Source organism: Mustela lutreola, chromosome 6, assembly GCF_030435805.1.
Source record: "Mustela lutreola isolate mMusLut2 chromosome 6, mMusLut2.pri, whole genome shotgun sequence".
NCBI lineage: Eukaryota > Metazoa > Chordata > Mammalia > Carnivora > Mustelidae > Mustela > Mustela lutreola.
The window spans coordinates 21,251,926-21,273,871 of NC_081295.1; the positions used below are offsets into that span (position 1 = coordinate 21,251,926).

General features: G+C 41.8%; 1 protein-coding gene across 1 annotated transcript in view; it reads right to left on the bottom strand.

Annotated features, from left to right (window-relative positions):
- Nucleotides 1-21,321, bottom strand: part of SLC16A10 (solute carrier family 16 member 10) — a 122,012-nt gene extending 100,691 nt beyond the window's left edge. The window contains exon 1 of the mRNA XM_059176842.1: nucleotides 20,695-21,321. Within this exon, the coding sequence (XP_059032825.1) occupies nucleotides 20,695-21,031 (337 nt within the window). The 5' untranslated portion in view covers nucleotides 21,032-21,321. The remainder of the gene's footprint in view (nucleotides 1-20,694) is intronic.
- Between the last annotated feature and the right edge of the window lie 625 nt (nucleotides 21,322-21,946).

The following is a 21,946-nucleotide window of genomic DNA, read 5'->3' on the forward strand; positions in this document are numbered from 1 at the left end:
TATGCCCCAGCCTTCCCAAAACAGCAGCAACAACAAAACCTGCGATGGTATGACAGACACAGGAAAAAGCCTGAAAGAACACAAAATCACATACTGCTAGAAGATAAAATAGGGGGGCGCCTGGGTGGCTCAGTGGGTTAAAGCCTCTGCCTTCGCCTCAGATCATGATCCCAGGGTCCTGGGATCGAGCCCCGCATCAGGCTTCCTGCCTCTCCCTCTCCAGCTCCACTCTTCCTGCTTGTGCTCTTTCCTGATCTCTGTCAAATAAATAAAATCTTGAAAAAATAAAATAAAATGAATCTACCTACCTTATTTCTTCAATTCTAAGATGCATTTTTTCATAATAAAATATCTATAAAATTAGGATGTATCTTACAATCAATAAATTCAGTGTATTAAAATAGTGGTGCATCCTAGCATCAATAGTGTTTTAGATTCTATGAAATGTAGTAGTTGTACATGTTTTTAAATGAAATGTAGATGGTATCATATTAACCATTCTACAACTTCATATTTTCACTCAGTACTATATTCTCGAGATTTACCAATGTTATTACATGAATGCAATATCTTTAAATGTCTTTTTTTTTTAAAGATTTTATTATTTATTTGACAGAGAGAGATCACAAGTAGGCAGAGAGACAGAGAGAGAGAAAGAGGAGAGGAAGCAGGCTCCCTGCTGAGCGCAGAGAGCCTGATGCGGGACTCGATCCCAGGACCCTGAGATCATGACCTGAGCTGAAGGCAGCAGCTTAACCCACTGAGCCACCCAGGCGCCCCTTTAAATGTCTTAATTCACCATCACACACCGCAGGATTAGAAGTCAAGGAGGTAAGGAGGAAATGCTTGCTGGTGGAAATGGTAACCTCTGTGTTTAAACGCGCCTGCTTGAGTAACAGAAAGGAAAGGAGTAACAGACAAGACAGAAGTAAGAAGGAAGGAAAGATGACCAACAGAAGAAGTTGCTTGCTGGATTTCTGAGTAACTGGCAACACCAGACATCTGAGTAAGTAAACATGATGACTCAGGAATAAAAATGATGACAGGAGAATGTCTTCCCTAGATGTTTGTGCTACTGTTGCCCCAGAGCCCAGCTGGAGATGCAACCCGCTCCTGTCAGCCTTGCAGGCACTAAGACCCCCAGATCCCCTTCACACAGCCGGCTCCTCTCTCCCCCACACAAAGCGGGCAGAACACCAGTATGGGGACCAAGCTGGCCTCAGTGAGGAAGAAACAGAGCAGCACTTACACAACCAAGTCAGGAGCCTGAGGCTTCCTTTCCTCGGATTCTGCTCCTTCCTGCCCCTCCCCTCCCCCCCCCAAGCCGCCTCTCCCCCCACTGCCTGCTCTATTTCTCAAGTGGAGAAGTCCCACTCCAAAGACCCGTGTCTTTTGTCAGTCTGTCTGCTTCCTACATACGGATGCACACACTGAAAAGCCTTAGTAATCACTCAGGATTAGATTTTGCTGTGTACATAAGAAAATTTCCATTACTGTTCCTAAAACCAAACTCCAGTTTCAACTTATTGAGAGTGAAAAAAGGGTAAGAAAATAATAGAACTAGAGCTCCACTAGCTTTTCTTTATTCCTTCCATAGGATCCAGAATACCTTACTGGAGGCAGATTTTTTTTTTTTTTTAAAGTACCTCAGTGGGGTTTTCTACACACAAACAGAGTCCTTACCTTTCAGAATCAGAGGACATATTGTGACTATTCTTATAAATATGTTATCATATTGCTAATTAATTCTTATATGTGTATTTTGCCCCTTTCCATCCATTTAAACATAAGCCAGTTGGTGGAAATAATGATTTTTATCTAATACCAGTTAACAGAGAAATTCCCATATATTTGTGCATATTTCTTAAATAAAAAGTATTACTGAAAATCCATTAATAAATGAAACTATAAAAATATAATTCTTAGTTTCTTAATACATTAGCTATATATTATCTTTAATGAGACAATATTTTAAACTCTAGTGTTTTTTATTTCATACAGGGTAATAGTACCAAATAGTCCCAAACAATGTTATAGGTTTCCTTTCTCCAAAAGATTACCACAAGCCATAAAATCCACCGGCATTCCACTGTTTTGGACTATTCTGCAACTAAAGTTCCTGTTACCTGCTGATATATCTGAAGTGTGTGTGAACATAAACTACTGGAACATTCTTTCAACTCTCAAATTTAATTAACTCACTTTCTGTCAAGTTATCCTAATTAACCTACAGCCTTCAAGCTTTGGGATTATTGCTGCCAATTCTGTACAACCATTTGTTTAATGCACAAGCTTCTCTAATACCCTCCAAGGTGAAATTGCAAATATAAACCCTTTTTGATTTCTACTAATTAACTAGACATTGGAATGTGGCATGCCCTTTAATCTGTATTAAAGTATGAATACAAGTTTTGCCTACTTCACAGGAAGCATTCAGAAAGAATTTACTAAACTGAAATAAATTCTTTCGGTGAAGGACTTTAATGTGCTCAAAAACTCCACTGAATGCCTACTATGTGCCAGGCACTAAGCCAGCAGTACAGATATAACTGTAAATAAGACACAGACACAGCCTCTGCACTCACGGACCTCACAAGCCTAGTAAGGAAGATGGACATTAACAAGTAATTACAACGAAATATCGAGAAAGCTAATGCCACAATTTGGGCCTTGCACGGCACCTGCCAAAGTTAACCTCAGTATCTATTATTATGAATATCTCAATCTCAAAAATACAAATGCTGTCTCCAGTAAAGGACTATGTTGAATTTACAGATCAGGAGTAATAGAAAGGGAGGAAAAGAAATTACAAAGCCATGCCTCAAATTAAAAGTGTAGGACACTGATGGGTACACAACATAGTGAATATACTTACTGCAACTCAACTGTACACTTAATAGTGGATAAAATGACAAATTTTATGTTACATAAATTTTATCACAATTTTTAAAACTATATTTGGTTGTTAAATGTTTAGTCAGCTTCACCAAAAACATGAGGCGTATAAAAGGTAAAGAGAAGAGGGAGCCACACATCATAGAGCTGAAAACAGACAAAAGATGTAAAATTACTTTGCTTTGATTCTTCTCTGGCTTTGTATCCATTGTTCAGTTCACCTTCCCTGGGCACTTATCAGGCTGCAGAGCCAGTTGGGGTTGGGGGTGGGGCAGGGTGGAGAAAAAGCCACAATCTCAGAAACCAGCTTCACCACAAATTCACATTTTCCAATCTTGGCTGAGTTCTCAGAGCTGTTATCATTCCTTCTTCTTCTCACTACTCAGCTCCCAAACCTCTGCCACACTCTTCAGATGTGCTCCTCTAACCGCAACAGGTGACACTTAACAAATAACTTCCCAGAGAAAACAAAAAGCCCCTCAGCTTCCTGATTCCCAACAATCCTACCTCCATCTGCTCCTGTTGTACTGTCTTCTCTCTAGGCCCTGAATCAGTGGCACCCTGCCAAACCCCCAAACACCACCACCACCAGTGCCTGGATTCCTTAACTGACTTGCTCAGGACCCTTCTTCTACTCCTTAGTCCTTGGGAACTTCAGGATCCCTCTCCTCAAGCTACTCCCCCCCCCTTGTAAAGTTAATTATTAACCTCCCCTGATGCTCATCGTCCTCTAGCTGCCACCCTAGTTCTCCTCGTACCACTTCTCACCCTGCGCCCCTTTCTCCACTCCCCATTCACTGCTCCACAAACTACTCAAGCCCCACTCACCTCCACCCACGCCAAGTCATCAGTGATTTCCCAAGTCTCATTTCAATAGGCCCTCTTCAGTCTTTTTCAAAAATAGGAAATTTCAGGGGCACTTTGGTGGCTCAGTCAGTTAAGCGTCCAACTCTTGATTTTGGCTCAGGTTATGATCTCAGGGTCTGGGATGGAGTCCTGGTTGGGCTCCATGCTCAGCAGGGAGTCTGCTTCTCTCTCTCCCTCTGCTCTTCCCCTGCTCTGGCACACCCACTCACGATCACTTACTCGCTCTCGAAAAAATAAATAAATCTTTAAAAAAAAAAAAAAAAGAAAGAAAGTAAATTTCAGCCATATTTGACTCTCTTGATTGGGAATACCACCATTCCCCCAATTACCCAAATGAAAAATTAGTCTTTCCAGAGTCCTCCACTCACTGTTTCACTTTCTCCTTCAGTCACAATTTCTTTTCATTAAAAATAATAAATATCATCCTCTTGTGAAATTTAAAAGTACAGATAAGTATACAGAATAAAATTTAAATTAAAATAAGGTGCACAGGAGACATGAAAACATAGGTAACTACACATAAATGTTCAAAACAGCATTATTCATAACAGGCAAAAACTAGAAACAACCAAAATGCCCATGGAGATATGAATGGGGGTACACCTGCGTGGCTCGGTCATTTAAGTATTTGCCTTACACTTGGGTCATAAGCTCAGGGTCCTGAGATTGAGTCTGCATCCCATTCCCTGCTCAGCAGAGAGCCTGCTTCTCCCTCTGCCTGCTGCTCCCCCTGCTTGTGCTTGCTTGCTCTCTCGCTCTCTCTCTCCTTCCCACCCAAATAAATAAATAAAATATTTTTTAAAAATATATGAATGGGGGCGCCTGGGTGGCTCAGTGGGTTAAAGCCTCTGCCTTTGGCTCAGGTCATGATCCCAGGGTCCTGGGATCAAGCCTCACATCGGGCTCTCTGCTCCGAGGGAAACCTGCTTCCTCCTCTCTCTGCCTGCCTCTCTGCCTACTTGTGATCTCTGCCTGTCAGAGATAAGCCATTATAATGGCTTATAATGTAATTAACTTACATAATTCTAATAACAAAAACCACATACACAGGTCAAATAAATAAATAAAATCTTTAAAATAATTAAATTAAATAAAAATTAAAATTAAATTAAAAAGATATGAATGGATAAAAAATTGTAGTATAGGCATACAAAGGAATACTACACAGCAATAAAAAGAAATGAACTACTAATATATGCAACAATATGGGTGTATCTTCAAAACCATAATGCTGAGTGAGCACTAGAGACAAAGAAACAATTCTGTCTGAGTCTGTTTATACACAGTTTTGGGGCAGGCAACACCATAGTGACAGAAAGCACATCAGCAGTGGCCAGTGGCCAGGGTAAAAGGGAAGACTGACTGGAAAGAGACACAAGAGAACATCTTGGGGGTGAGGGAAAGGCTCTATCGTGATTGTGATGGCGGTTCACGACTGTATGCAATTGTCAGAATTCATCAAATTCTAGCCTTAAAATTGCTGAATTTAGGGCTCAGTCGCTAACAGTCTGCCTTCAGCTCAGGTCATGATCCCAGTCCTGGAATTCAGCCCCACATCGGGCTCCCTGCTCAGCGGGGAGTCTGCTTCTCCCTTTGTCCCTCCCCCTGCTTGTGTTCCCTCTCTCCCTGTGCCTCTCTCTGTCAAATAAATAAAATCTTTCTTAAAGATTGCTAAATTTTATATTAAATTATCCCCCAATAAAGTTGGATTTTAAAAATTAACTGAGCCAGGGCACCTGTGTGGCTCAGTAGGTTAAGCATCTGACTCTTGATTTTGGTTCAGGTAATGGGCTCAGGGTCGTGAGACTGAGCCCCACTTTGGGTTCTGTGCTCACCAAAGAGTCTGCTTGAGATTCTCTCTCTCCCTTCGCCCCTTTCCCATGCTCTCACTCTCTAAAATAAATAAATCTTTTTTTTTTTTTAAAGGAGCCTTCTAAAATGTGTCTTAGTTAAGATTTCTAAACCTACAATTGTTTTCTAAAGTCCTAACTTATATTTTGGTTCTAGTCAGTCAGTCCCACATATAGTCTTAGGTTTCTCATAATGACACAAATCCTTCTCTAGTGACTGGAAACAACACTTAGCAAAATTCTGTTCTGTTTCCGGAAACCTTATAAAAACAACGATTTGTAACAAACGCAGGTGAATTTTATCATCAAATGGCATTATTTTGATTGTGATAAATAAGTAATATGGCTCTGATTCCATCTGCATCACAACCTCACTTACTCTTAAAGATTCTCTGGGAACCTCATGAATGAGGACCTCAAACTCCGAAAAGTATATACTAGTCTGCATTTGAGGCACTGTACCCATGCTAAAAACAGAAGGCTCAGACTTCCTCCTCCCTTTTCTTTACTCCTTTGGGACTGAAATGTATAGCTTTCTTTATTCCCGTCCACATCCCTAGCATCTAATACAATACTTAAACAAGCTGCCTCCTTCAAGATATTTATTCAATGCACAAGTAAACAGAATTGCTGTCCCTGTCCGTAAAAGACTCACTTCCTAACAACCTATATCCGAGCCAATGTTATAATGTAATTAACTTACATAATTCTAATAACAAAAACCACATACACAGGTCACAAGACTTTACCTGTTATGGCAACTATGTTAATCCTCAACTAACAGGCTCTGAATGCCCACCCACAAACCACAAGGTAGTATATTAATATATTTTCCTGTTGTTCCATTTTCACTGTCCAGAGTTTTAGAATGATCATTCTACAATGCAGGAGAGAAAGGGTTGCAGGCAATTAGTTTCCATTCACTTATTATTAGGCTTAGAAAAGCTGATCAATTTTGACAGTTCTATTAACTCACTGACTTGCTTTCCAAAAAATTAAGGATATTTCCAACTAAATAGAGTAATTATCCAAAGATTAGTGACCAATGATTAATTTATCCTCTTAAGTGACCATAACTAATGGGGATTACAATGGCTTGACATTTTTCCATAACCCATTCTCAGTTGCCACCAGACACCTGAAGTTATCATGATGAATTAGAGGAAGAAGACAGATTAATTGGCTCAAGCATTACTTTTACTACATCTTTTTTCCCAAAAAGAGTAATAGTCTGCCTTTTAAGTGACTCATCTCTTTCCTCATCAAAGTTACAAAAAGCAACTACCATATATACAAAAGTATAACCACATACATATAACAAATGAACGCGAAGTTACAGAAAACTGTGTTTTGAAGTCAATACCAAAAACCTACATTGCTCTTTTGTGAATCCTGACCTTTGCTATTAGCAAGTCTTTTTTCTGCCTGGTGTGTTGCCATGGGATTTACAAGACTACATGGCTTCTGTTTATCCGACTGTGGGGGAAAAGTGCTTCCGTCCGGCTTCCCTTTTCCTCCCCTCTCCATAACCACCAGATACCAAATATACTTGTCAGCAAAGCCGCATTTCAGTTCATCCCCGGGAGCACAACAAGAGACAAGCACGGTCACAAGACTGCTTCCAAGCAGACATGCGCTTTAATACAGACCTTGTAAATGAAGCCAAATGACATTAAAAACAGAACAGTTACTGGAAAGGTAAGAGTGTCTTACCCAAAAAGGCAGATAGCCTCTTCTTACACAACTATCCCTTCCCTTTCATCCGCCCCCTGTGCTTACAGGTTCTTCCACCAGGGTCACTGCACTTCCAACACCTTCGGCTGGGCTTGAATCACAAGAGAGCAATTCAGGACCCGAGTTCCGAGAGATTACAGCAGAGCACGTGAGTCAACACACACGCCCACGTGTGGGCTCTGGGCCAGCTGCTCAGTGACAATACTGTTTGACGTATCTGCGCACTGGATGCATCCGAAAGTACGCTGACCTTCTATTATCTTGCTGGAGTCTTGCTGCTATGCTATGTGACACAAGGTGAAGGCAAAATACACCTGGGTGTAGCCGGACGGCCAGTTACTACCCGTACAAGGCCCGACTCCATTCCTGGCCAGCGAGCACAGGAGGACACCTCCTCCTCCTCGGGCCAACCCTCAGATGTCTAGTGTGACAGAATTGCAAGAGTCAGTCCTGTTTCTTAACAAACTGTGCAACATTCCACCCTACTCCTAGTCAGAGAACTTAAATTCATTTATACTAGTTTCCTAGTTTCCCTAGACAATTTTTTAAAAAGTGAGCCGAGCTGTTTTCATCATGAATTGTAAATGAAGTAGCTGACTCAGTAGCTATGAAGACAGATCTACAAGATAACATCTGCCTGTTGAACAGGTTTTCCACCACTGTCAATACTTTATACTTAAATTAGAAATATATAAATTGATTAAAACTATTCTAAGCTATTCTCATAGTGTCTTGGTCTTGAACATCTTGAAAACAGATGTTTTAATTACATCACAGATGAAAGAAAGTAAATGCCAATAGCTTTAGAGACAACAGGGAAAAAAAGTAAGTCTTAGGACTACACGCTGGAAAACTGAAGACAATGATAATAATACAATTCTGACCTTTGGGAAGTTGCAGATCTGAATAAGAGAACTCTAAATGCTAGAATTTTCAAAGCAATAAAGTTTTGTCTTTTTTTTTAATTTTTTTAAAAAGAATTTATTTATTTGTCAGAGAGAGAGAGAGGAGAGAACAGGCAATGGGAGCAGAAGGTCGAGGGAGAAGCAGGCTCCCTGCCCAGCGGGGAGCCTGATACAGGACTCGAATCCAGGACCCTGGGATCATGGCCTGAATTGAAGACAGACCCTTTAACGAACTAAGCCACCCGAGCATCCCAAAGTTTTGTTACTTTTAAATATGATGATTTCAGTGGACACTAACTAAACTCCTTAGGAGCAACCCCCAGGTCTGCCTGAGACAGAATTTCTGGGTTTTTCTTACTACGTCATGTTCCCCTTGGAGACACGTGCTCTATCCAAAGCTCTATCTCCAGCTTCACTTCACTCTGAGGCTCCGGGTTTGTGCTTCCAAATTACCTGCTTGACATCATCCCATGCTGTCCTGCTGGCATTTAACAGGCAAAGGTCTGAGTCGGTCTTTTCCTACCAGTTCCTCCTCCTCGTGCCCCTGGTCTTGACAACGGCACCCTCCACAGCTGTCTATGTAATCTGTAGCGCCGGTACAGAATGAAAATGTGGGGCTCCCAGTCCAAAAAGTCTTAAATGCAGGCATCATCTCTGCTTCCACGTCACTGTCCACACCCTACATTTACTAAAATTTCCTCAGGCAGCCCTTTAAAGTGTTTCACATCTGTCCCTTCTTTCCCATTTCAACTACTGTGCCTCAAATCTCACCCAACAACTTTATAATTAGAGCCCACCCTTTCTTTCCCTCTGCAACCCAGTCACATCTTTTTAAGGCACTACTTCAGACCCCTTCAATATCTCCCCCTTGCCTCTCTATTAAATCACATCCAAACTTCTTAACTCACCATTCAAACCTTCCATTCCCTAGCTCGACCACTGCTTTCCAGCCTTCCCTTCTGTGACTTTCCTTACACACACATCCTGGCTCTAGGCAAACCAAACCCCTCACATTCACTTAATAAGTCCAGTGTGTAATCAGGCATAAAGAGTCCAGTGGATCCTGATACAAACCCAAAAGAGCTGGTTTTGTATCAGTATCAAACTGCTCACTAGCCTTAGCTGCCTATCTAAAACATGACAATCATTCTAGCAGTTTTATCACATAATTATTGGGTAGATAAAACAAGTTACAATATAGAGTAAAGCACAGTAAAACATCAGGAGGATGCCTTCCTAGCCCTTGCCTGGGCCTCATATTCTACCCGAAATACCTCTTCCTGAGAAATCTGAAATCGAGTCTACGGATACTTTAAAGCCAAACTCAAAAGCTCTATCTCCATGCAACCTTGCCTGATCAGCTCAGGAGTCATTTTGCCTTCCTCTAAAATCCTCTATTTTATTCATACTGCATTTAACATGTATAGCATATTGCTTTAGAATTATTTACATTTTTGCCTCCTCTCATAATCTCTCATGTGTATGGAATACATCAAATTTATTCATTTCCTGTAAGACCCTACTACATAGTTTGTGCTCAATAAATGAAAATTTAGTAAATGAAATTTTTAAAAAATAAATAAAAGGAGAACAATACAGCACACAGAGTAAGTCAGGGCTGCTCCTGCAGACTTGATCCTCTGAAGAATGAGGAATCACCCTGAAGAGTCAGGAAGTCCTTCTAGCTGAGTCTCCAGATGGTTCATTTCTGTTCCCACTTTTAACCCCAAAAGAAGGCCTTGATCAACACCTGTGCTAAGAGCAGAGGAATGGGAACAGGGTGTGCCCCACCTGCTAGGTGTGGTAGGTGAGAATCTAAAAACAAATATACTCTCATGCCTTCCTGGTATTCCCACTTGTGGTAACAAATTTACTCTAACATATTCACTGGTATATGTCCCCTTGTTATTTCCAGATTTAATATACAATTGTCAGGCCATTCAGGACATTTTGCAGCTTTTAAAGGGCTCAAAACCTGGGAAAACACACAGCCCTAAAAGCAACAAAATATAATTTAAAGTTAATTTTTAAAAATAGCATTGACACTTATCAAATTAGCAAATATTAACAAAAATAAAACTTAACATTGTTAGGGTGTTCAGGAAGTCAACATATTGCTGGCACACAGTAAACTGCTTTAAGTTTTCTAAAGAACAATCTGGCAATGTGTAACAAGTGTTATAAAATTGTTCATACCCTTTGAACCAGTAATCTCACTTTTGGACATGTACCCCAAGGAAGCAATCCAAGGAAGAAAAAAACAATTTCTTTGTTCAAAGATGTATACAGATAGGATACTTACATTGCGTAACACTGCCTGCAATTCAAACATCCAGTAAAGGAGGCCTGGTTAGTAATCTAGGATAGAGCAGTATGGCAGAAGGCCACACGTACTGAAAACCTGCAGTAGGTATACTATGTGCTGTAGAAAAATATACCTTAATGTTCACTGAGAAATGGAAAACAAAAGTTTTTTGTAAGATGGTATCAACACTCACTTGGAAGTAAATATAATCTGAACTGACATGAGACTATTTATGGTCTTTATTTGTCCACTTGCTCTGAATACCCATAGATTTTGCTGCAGAAATATCAATGTACTTGATTACAGGGTGCTGCCTCAGATTCCCCTGTACGGTGTTTAAAAATTGAGATGTATGTAACAGTTTACTTTTTTAAAGTCCAAAAAAATCTGAGCCCCAAAGATATATGGCCCCAAGAGCGTCACACAAGAGACTGTGGCTCTGTACTAATGACATCTATACATATACAAGAACATTTGTGTGTAAGTATCTGTTATAAATTTAAAGTAAAGAGTTAGTTTGGTATTCCTTGGCTTTCCATTTGCAACCTATTCCATAATTAACATTTTTCTCTGAGTAGAAAGAGACAAAATCTAACATGCACAGCTAAAACTCCATACATCTATCATTTATTCCTCTAAAACAACTTATTCTTAGGGCAAGTTTACTATTATAGTGATGAAAGTTAATATTTCTAGAGCTAACCATGAATTATTTTTAAAATTGATTTTTTAATTATAAAAGTAACACCTGTTCAACATGGAAAACTTAGAAGCCACAGATAAACCAACAGAAAGTAAGCAATCTAAAAACATGGCATTCAGGGGAACTATGGTGTTGGGGGTATTGCTGCCAGAATTTGAGTGTCACATTAGTATAGAACAATGGCAACGTTCTGGCCCCATGTGCACTAAAGCATCAATTAACTTTGTGGAATGTCATTGTTTAGACAACTATTGACAAATGTGTATCCTTTAAGATGCTGCCATTTGAAAACTGGAACATGAAGTCAAAACTAATAAAAAGGGTAATTAACCAAGATGAAAAGATTTTTACTATTAAAAAGTCACCAGACTTCAGCATTAAAACCAATCTACTGGGGCACCTGGCTCAGTGGGTTAAGCCTCTGCCTTCGGCTCAAGTCATGATCCCAGGGTTCTGGAATCAAGCCCCACATCGGGCTCTCTGCTCCGCAGGGAGCCTGCTTCCTCCTCTCTCTCTGCCTGCCTCTCTGCCTTCTTGTGATCTCTCTGTGTCAAATAAATAAATAAAATCTTAAAAAAAAAATCTACTCAGAAATATCTCCATTTAAATGAGTAGTGGTTTTCTGATTTTATAAAGCATAGCTCAGAATTGGTTTTGGATTTAGTCTAAGTCCGTCACAAGAATAAATTTTGATTCTCTGAATGCATACAGAACAGAACACTGTTGATGCAATTTACTCTTTAGCAAAAAAAAAAAAAAAAGTAATAACTGAACAACAGACCAATGCATAAGCTCTAGTAAGTGATTCTCCTTCCTATGGGAGAGCAGCATTTCTGATCAACTTTGTTCCCTCTTGATAAACACAGAGGTCTCATAATCCTTGAAAACTTTAATGCACATCTCCAAGGGTACCTAACCCTGCAAGTGAGAACCATATTCAGAAGATAAAGGTATGTTTCTATATTTATCCACCAGCCAAGATTTTGCCACTTTCCTTTTAGTTGCATAATGAAAATAATCAGGTTTATTTTTGTTTGTTTTTTAAATACAAAATTAGAATCTTGATTATGCTTTTTTAAACTAAATGTGCCTTGGAGCACCTGGGTGGCTCAGTCAGTTGGGCATCTGCCTTCAGCTCAGGTCATGATCCCAGGGTCCTGGGATCAAGCCCTTGGTCAGGCTCTCTGTTCAGCAGGGAGCATGCGCCCCTCCTCTCTCTGCCTGTCTCTCTGCCTATTTGTGATCTCTGTCTGTCAAATAAATAAATAAATAAAATCTTAAAAAAAAAAAAAAATGACCTCTCTGGAACTTCTGGGATGCTCCTCCCAGTGGAGGGAACTATGCTGCCTTCTCAGACCCACACACCTCTCCAGACTTAATTTAAGCAGAAACCCAGCTTTGGTTCATGTGCATTAGTTCACATGTATCCCCATAACTAAAAGGAAAAATGAAAAAAAGACTTCAACTTGGAAATAAGGCATGTCATTTCCTCCACTCCTTTAGTATGAGTTCCTATAGGCAAGATGGGGAGTTATTTCTGCTGTTACTGAAGATACCTTAGCAAAGAAAAGTGTGCTCACACACATTTGGTACATGTACATGTACATGTGAAAGCTCTGCTTCCCTCCATCACTCCAGGCTCAGAGGGGAGACCTCTTTTGTGGTGGGTTTGCACAGCTCCTCAGGAGTGCTGGAATTGCTCACTCGGAATCACTGCCAAGAAAAACACCACGGTCTGTGAGTGGCACCAGGCTAGGCTGGTGCTCAGAGCTGTGGTGAGCCGACTGTTCAAGGAGTGTTTGGGAGTTTGTTTTTGTTAAGGTTTGTTTGTTTAATGTGAATAGAAGATCAGATCACTAATTGGACTGTAAAAACTCTAAACAGAATTGTATTCCAAAAGCAACTTCCCAGGATTTCTGGTAACTTGGGTAAAAGATATTATTAAGGTTCTAGAGAATATATAGGTTAATATGCAGAAAATATTTTCAAGGGAGAAGGAAAAAAAGGCAGGGTTCTACAGTTCAGGACAATTTTAACTCAAGTACAAATGTTTACCCAGCTGAAAAGATGCTCTTAAATTCAACATAATAGATATATATAGTGATATTATGTGCCACAACCCTAACCTGTACAAGTTCTAACTCTGTTATCTATAAATGGAGGTAACAGCACACTACAAGACTACTCTAAAAAACAATGTATGAATATGTATGAATGCATATGAAAGCTATTTATGATAAAGGACTATGCAAATTATCACTTAAATATGAATTACCTTTAAAATGCCATTCACAGGGGCACCTGGGTGGCTCAGTCGTTAACTGTCTGCCTTAGGCTCAGGTCATGATCCCAGAGTCCTAGGATCCAGACCTTCATCCGGCTCCCTGATTTGCAGGAAGCCTGCCTCTCCCTCTCCCAGTCCCCCTGCTGTGTTCCCTCTCTCTCTGTCTCTCTCTCTCTCTCTGTCAAATAAATAAATAAATAAATAAATCTTTTTTTCTTTTTTTTTTTTTTTTTTTTTAAGTGCCATTCACAGAATGGTAGATTAGAATAGGTTGCAATTAGGTTCTCTGTCTTCCACTTTCAAGTTTGTTTTTGTTTCTTGTTTGGGGGGGGGGGGGTATTTTTGCCTTTTTTTTTTTTTTTTTTTAAAGTAATCTCTAACTCCAGCATGGGGATCAACCTCACCACCAGAGATCAAGAGTCACATGCTTGATGAGCCAGCCAGGCACCCCTCTGTCTTCCACTTTAATCATAACTCGTAACTCATTTGAATTCGTGCCACCCCCCACAAATGTTCCAAGTGCATCAAAAATGTAACAATACTTGTATAAAATCACTGTTTTGTCCCATGGCTGTGAGAAAAAGACTAAAATGGCCAACAATTTCATCAGACTCTTAACAAGGAATAACCACCACATCGAAGAGAGGAGTGGCACACTAAAGGTGAGAGGCAAGAGACAGCGGGCTAAGTTCTGAAAAGTGCAAGGCTTTCGGCTTGGCCAGAGCACAAAGAACAAGATAGAGAGGTGAGAGGCAATGCTAACGGGTCAGGAAAGGACCAGAACTTGAAGGCCTCTGGTGTACAGAGTAATGAGTATCACTGCTCCCTCTAAACAGGATATAATCCTATGTTTTAGAGAAATCACTCAAGTGTATAACTGAGAACAGGGAGATCAGTTAAAGCATTATGACAATAATTGAGGCATTAATGAAGGCATGAATTAAGACAGCACAAAGGAAAGAAAGGGGATTGATTTATGAGGCATTAAGGAGATAAATGTAAAAAGGACTTTGTCTAATTTAATAAAATTAGGAAAAGGGAGAAATAAGAAATTCAGATGAATTCAACCAGAGGTGTCACACACCGAGAGAATTCATAAGAAAGGACAGGTTTATTTACAAGTGGCTACTGTTTTTGGTGGCAGAAGATTGTGTGGGCTGGCTAAAAAGTGCTTTTTATTTTTATTTTTATTCATTTTGATTATGAGATACCTGTGTATCCATATGGAACTGTCCAGATCCAATAAACATGGGTCATGAACACAGAAGAAATCTGGAAATAACAACCCCAGCAGAGTAGCTGGAGAAATGGGGTGTGTGGGACACCCAAGAAAGGTAAGAAAAGTGAAGCCAAGTACTCGGCCTAGGATGAAGCCTCAAGGAACTGCAATATGGCTTCAATAAGAACCTGTACAAAAAGATACAACAAATCACAACAGGAGTTCAGAGTACAATTTATCCTAAAAGATACCTCAAAACCCCTCCTGAAGTAGTTCTGGTACGTTTTTATTTTTGACTGATTTTGTTCTTTGAGCAACTAATTTTATTGATAAAAGTTCCATGATAAACCATAGGAATATTCATTATTGTATTTGATCAAAATTCATTATATACTATTCACACTGTTCCATCTTGCTCTGAACTCAGAAACATTCTGGAAATGGAGTACAAAATGCTCACACCATACTCATTTCTTTCTTTATTCCAAAATCCTGAAACCACTTTTGTGATCTAATGACCCTACTGTAACAGGCAGTCTAGGGGAATTTACGTGGAATATAAGACTGGATGTTTTAAGATGGAGGAGAACGGAGGAGATTCAAGCACAACAGCCATAAATGAGTTATCCTAGTTTTTCAGCCTCTTCCAGTGCAAATAACAGACATTTTCTTAGAGTCAAAGATGTATTAGACCATGAACCAGATCATTCATTCACCATAACCAGCTCAACAAAACACCATGACTAAAAACCATCCTAGGAAATAGAAATAATTAGTTATCCAGGCAGCTCTCCCTCCACCCCCCCCCCCCAGCCCCACACACAAAGAGCCCTTAGCACAAAGGCCAGACAGAGCAGTTCAGTTCTGAACTATATAATCAACCTCCTATAAGTTTAGGTGTAGCAAAAACTACAGCGTGTAGATATCAGCATAACTATAAATGTGAAAACATTTTTTTAAAAAAAACCTTCAAGAGCATGAACTGACTTGAAGTTTCAAAGGTGCCAGTAGGACTATATTGAGAGATGTGACAAGATGCACTGCTCCCTAAATGTTACTGAAAATCTTACATCGTGATTGTAACTCTGAAGAGCAATCCACTGCCATATGGGGAGGGCAGAGTAGCATTAAAGATCGTAGCCAGAGGGCCTCCCTTTGGGGACTGTTTTGGTAATCTGCTTTTCTTTAAAACTACCGAGTTTTTAATACCTTGATTTGTACTTTAAATACCCAAGAAGGGAGGATAACATGCAGTATTTCCCAAACATCTTTAACCACAGACCTCCACTTTAAAGAAAAGGTATTAAAGAACACAATTTGGAAATTGCTGAAAGAAGCAAGAGTCTACTTGACCAAGCCCCTGGACCACAAAGACACAGTATCTTCAAAAGGATATCATTAACTACCCTAAACACTGATTCTGAAAACATAGTTGTTTTAAATAAACATATTTTAAAACTGAATATACCATTAAACTATTTCTTTCTCCAGGAAGAAAGCAGATAAGTAAACTAGATTAATACCCTAATAAGATCCCAGAGTGTCCTCAGTGCTGTATCTGAAGATAAAAGAACTCTTAATTCTTTATCAGTTCCACGAAGGAACTAAATATGTGCTTTTTCCAATATCCAGCACACTTGTGATTTCTAAGGGAAAATAACACTCCGGTTAAAAAAGTTCTGTCTGCTCCGTCTGATGCAGGGGTATGTGTGAGGCGCAATTCGAGCATCCCGTCTCTGGCAGCGAGGATAACATAGTGGGGCTGTAAGGCACTCAACATTTTTCACTCATTCTCCTGCCTAACTTGTAGCTCAGCTTGCTTCCCTTTTCCAGAGTCCTAAATTCACGAAGTAAGATTTATTACCGTAGAGAAAGAGGCTATCAAACATCAAATGCCTTCCCAGCCCCCACCGTTCACAGGAATTGCCTTAGAATTTCAGCTTTTTAACATAAGATTCAGTCCTGCTAAATTGCAAAGGCCTCAGGGAAATATTCTGTTTACTCATTTGTATCCCACAGCAGATCAAAAAATCCTGGGGAACTGCTGACTTTGTTTTTCTCAGTTACCATCTCCAGTGCCCACCACAGAGAGTGTCAGAAACTTGGTAAACTTTTGTAGAATGAATAAGGAGTAACATGAAGGTGTCTAAATTAACCTATATCTTAATGTGAATGAATTTCTTCAGGGACTTTCCTGAGAAGTTTTGGGTAGATCATCAGTTGCTTTGGAAGAGTTAAGATAGCCCTGAAGAGGGCCGCCTGGGTGGCTCAGTCAGTTAAGCATCTGCCTTCACAGAGGTCACCATACCGGCCTGCTGGGATGGATGGAGCCCTGCATCGGGTTCTCCACTCAGTGGTGAGTCCGCTTCTCCATCTCCCTCTGTGAGCTCTCTCTTGCGTGCTCTCTCAAACTAAAAAAGCAAGCCCTGAAAGAAGTAAGCCTGAGAAAGTCTCCTTTCCAGTTCTGTCTGAAAACATCCGACCATGGATCAGTCTAAAGGAATTTGGTTCTTCAAAAGAAACCCCATACTTCTGCTCTTGTTTCTCACTGGAACTCCCTCTACAAAAACCTATTTCAATGAGACATTAACAATTGGCAATACTTTATTGACAGCAAGGGAAGACCAAGAAACAGGGACCCTTGTCTTTCAGGCTTCTTTTCTAACCCTAGAATTCCTAGTATGGTACTCAATTCCTAATGCTTGAATTAAATCAACAAAATAAACAAAGCTGGATTAACAGAACGTTAGCATGCCAGTGCAAAGGATCAAACATTAAAAACCCAGTTTCTGGAGTCAGATAAACCCGAGGTTGAATCCTGGCTCCACTGCTTACTCTGTAAGCCTGAGTTTCCACATATGCAAGGATATTAAATAACCCTGTATCATGGAGTTGCAGTAAAGTTTAAATAGGAATGCATGGAGGTGCTTTGCACTGGGCCTGGCACATAGTTAGTTCTCAAGAAAAGTGAGCCATCATTTAGAAACCTAGATTCACTTTCCACCACTATGCATCCTTGGGCTCATCACCAGGAAGAAGGCGATGAAAACAGAAAAACAAAATTAAGTGGTTGCTAATGCTGGGATTACCAATCACGAATAAGGTAGCAGAGAATGGACCAAAACTTTTTGAAAAATAAAAGCCTCAAACAATTCAGATATTTTGGGCACTGTACTTGAAGCTTGCATATATTTAATCACAGATGACTCAGCATCAGAGTATCAAAATGAAAAAGCCTGAACAGGCAGACCTCAGGTTTTCTCAAACACTTCAGTGTCTGTTGTGAAGGATGGACTTTATGAAACACGTGTGTGTGTTGGGGTTGGGGGCGGACAGGTCTCAGTATTAACTGGCTTAAAGAAAATCATGTTACCATTTTTTCCCCCACAGATGAGGTTAAATCTTTTTCTTCCTTAGACCTTAAAAGCTTCATTGTCAGCTCCGTATAGCATAGCATCCAAGTAAAAGTCACTGTTCAATCTAGCTGCTGTGTTACACAGAACCATTACAAGTACACAGGCACCCAGAGCACAGGCTGGTTCCCAGTCACCACGGGACTGTGTTCTGGGTGGGCACCTTTGTGCAAGGGCACAGCCATACACCACAGTCATGCAGATAAACACAAAGATCTTCAGTATTTAACTGGCTTACCTGTGTAACTATACAATATACACCCACACATACACAAACATGACAGTGGAATTCCAAAAATTCAAGAGAACAGGTTCCTGTCCCCTCCCTCACCCTCAACTGGCCAGTACTGGGATACTGTCGCCAGCAGGAACTCTGGGGATATGAAAAGTAGGTAGAGGCTTCAACACTGTTAAAACTCAGATCCCCGGCAAAACTACCGCCTTTCCCCAGCAGTTGCTCACTCACTCACACAGTCACTCTCATTAAATATGAGAAAAAACCCACAGATAGCAAATGAACTACTCACCTGAGTTTGCAAGAACACTGGTAAACAAAAGACTGTTGTCTTGTTGTTTCAACTGCATTAAAAATCTGCAAACCCCAGGCAAGAATATGCTAAATGCTGAAGAAACCAGTTTTAAAATGTTGAGTGTCAATTCTGCCTCCTTGAGCTTTTCCTTATCAGATGCCCAATGCTCATATAAAAAAATTATTTTTGTTCAATGCTGCATATGCATATCAATTCTATTAAACTTTATAACACCTGCCTTCCATTAAAAATAAATACAGGAGGGTGCCTGGGTGGCTCAGTGGGTTAAGCCACTGCCTTCGGCTCAGGTCATGATCTCAGGGTCCTGGGATCGAGTCCCGCATCGGGCTCTCTGCTCACCAGGGAGCCTGCTTCCTCCTCTCTCTCTCTGCCTGCCTCTCTGCCTACTTGTGATCTCTCTCTGTCAAATAAATAAATAAAATCTTAAAAAAAAAAAAAATAAATAAATAAATAAATAAATACAGGACATTACATTTCTATCACTGTGACCTGTGTAACACAGTAGTTTAAGAGCTATTTAAGGAACAGAAATTCCAGGTTAAATATGGTATATTATCACATGTGCAAAGAGACAATGTTCAAGAATATTTATTGCAGCTATTAAGTCTGGAAGTAATCTAAATGGTTATTAAAGGGAGAATGCATTAGTAAAGTATAATATACATTCATACAATGGAAAACCTTGAGTTAAAACGTAATAAAACGTAAGAATTTAAGCTATCAGCCCAACTGAGGTGTTCTGTGGATAAACTGCAAACAATGCAGAGTAGAAGAAAAGCAAGCTGCAGAATGATACATGTAATACTATTTATATAAGGTTTTAAAACTCCCAACATTACCTCTGCCTTAGAATTTGTTATAACAGTCTTGCATGTTCCCTGCATGTACACTAAAGACCTAAGGAATATTCACTGTAAAAACAGAAGATTAAGGTTAAAAAAAAAAAAAAAGACTATCAGTCATATAAAGTTTCCCCAATGGCAGAGAGGAGCCTTATATAGTAATGGAAATCACTTAGCCCTTTAAGTCATAAGATGTGTTCTATCTCCATTCTGCTATTCACCAAGACACTATTTTTACCTACCTTCAGTTTGCTCACCTAAATAGGGTTGATAACACCTGCATCGCAAGCTACTATAAAATAATGTATGTAGAAGAGTTCATACAAAAGCACTTGGACTTGTTTTTTGCCTATCAGTCAAGAGATCACATAATAACGCTCTAGAGGGGAAAAGATGTTGAGTGCGCTTTTTCATCCAGCCTCATATATGGTTAAATACGACAAAGAACATAACAGGAAAGGGCAACCCCTCACCTTCCTCCTCCCAGTCCCTGATCTGGCTGCCCCCTATGCTTTCTATATTTAGCACACAGTGCACCACCACCACCACCACCCCCCAAAAAAACAACATGAAACCGTGACTCTTCCAGGACTCCCTTAGGAACTCACCGTGACCTTGGAATAAATCTCTTTAATCCTGCCAACCCTGCCTCCCTTAACACACACACACACACACACACACACACACACACACACACCCCTCTTGACAGCCCTGGAGGCAGATGAACGAAAACCCAACGTTCTTGGCCACATAAGAGACCGTAAAAATCCCAGTGCGATGTTGCTGGGTTTGAAAGGCTCTGTTTGTTTTCAAAAATTAAGAGGGAAGTATACCGAAGACGCTTAAACCATACTCTTAGATCTGGGCAAGTAAGTTCTGCGACTTGTTTCCAAACACACCGTGCCCACATCTGGATTCAGTACAAAGCCAGGCACACTGGGGCCCCCGGAGCGGCAGGCTGCGTCCGCAGCGGGACAGACCCACCTCTCACAGCCTCGCGCACACACGCGCCCACCCAGGCGCACACGCGGGCGCCGACACACACTCCACTCGCGGGGTGCGCTCTGGGGCCCCGTGCCCGCTCTCCCCCCCACTCCCGGCTGGCGCGGCGGGGTCCGCGCCTCACCTGTCTTGAAGACCATCTTGTCATCGTCCTTGGACCCGAAGGTCTTCAGCATGGCCACGAAGAGCACCCCGCAGGCGTTCTGGATGCCGAACACCGACCCATTGCACCACATGGCGGCAAGCATCACCAGCCAGCCCCAGCCGCCCTCGGGAGGCTGCGGGGGCTCAGCGCCCGCGGGCCCGCTCAGCTCTACCTCCACCTTCTCCACGGACGCCTCGGGGCCGTCCGAGGGTCCCGGGCCGGGCAGCGGAGCGACCCCCGCGGTGGGCGCGGGGCCCGGCGGCTGCGCCTCGCTCGTCCCCCGCGCGGCGGCGGGCTCCTCGGGGAAGGGCACCATGGCCCGAGGCGGCCCCCTCGGGCGCCAGGGGAGCGCGAGAGGGGTGCGAGTTGCCGGCGGGCTCGCGGAGGAGCTGCCGCGCGCCGAGCCGGCGGGCTGCTGAGGCCGAGCCGAGGGCGGTGGAACCCCCCCCCCCCCCGGTGGGCCGGCGGCGCAGGGCGCGGAGGCTGCCGCGAGGAGGAAGGCGGAGGAGAGCGAACACTTCACAGCCTCGGGACTCGGGCCTCTTGTCCACAGCCCCGCACCCCCCACTGCGACCGCGGCCCGCCAGCGGGCTCTTAAAGACGCCCCCCGCCCCGCCGGCTGGGGGCGTGGCCGCAGCGGGACGTGCCCCGGAGTCTCCAGATGATTGGGCATCAGGAGAGCGGAGGCGGGGCCCACCCGGCGGAGGAGCCAAGACCCAGGTGCCCGCGGGTGGCCGTCTCTGCGCGCGCGCCTGGGGCAAGGCCTCCTCCGACCCAGTGGGGTGGGGGGTCACCGATGTGTAGGTTACCTCGCCGCAAAGTATTAACGGAAGGGGCCCGAATCCTCCTAGGTACAGACTGGGTGTGTCATCACACAGCAGCACGGGAGCTTCTTTAGCCTTAGCTCACTGACAGCTTCACAACCAAACTAACACTGCGTCTTTGTTTTGTTTTTGTTTTGCTTTTTGGCATGCACCTCTTCTTACGAATTATAATACATAAGCTACGTAATGCCACCAGTCAGAAGAGGGCTTACTGAATTATTTCATTTCTCCTGCTTTCATACACAATTTCCTATAAATACCGGCACATTAAAGATGCCCATTTTGTTAGATGCAGATAACATTTTTGACAGAGAGCTGGAAAACATTACTTGTAAACTGCAGCACAGTTGTTTTCACTTTAAACAAAAATGAGCACATATATTCAACTCTTCTGTCTCCCTGAAGCA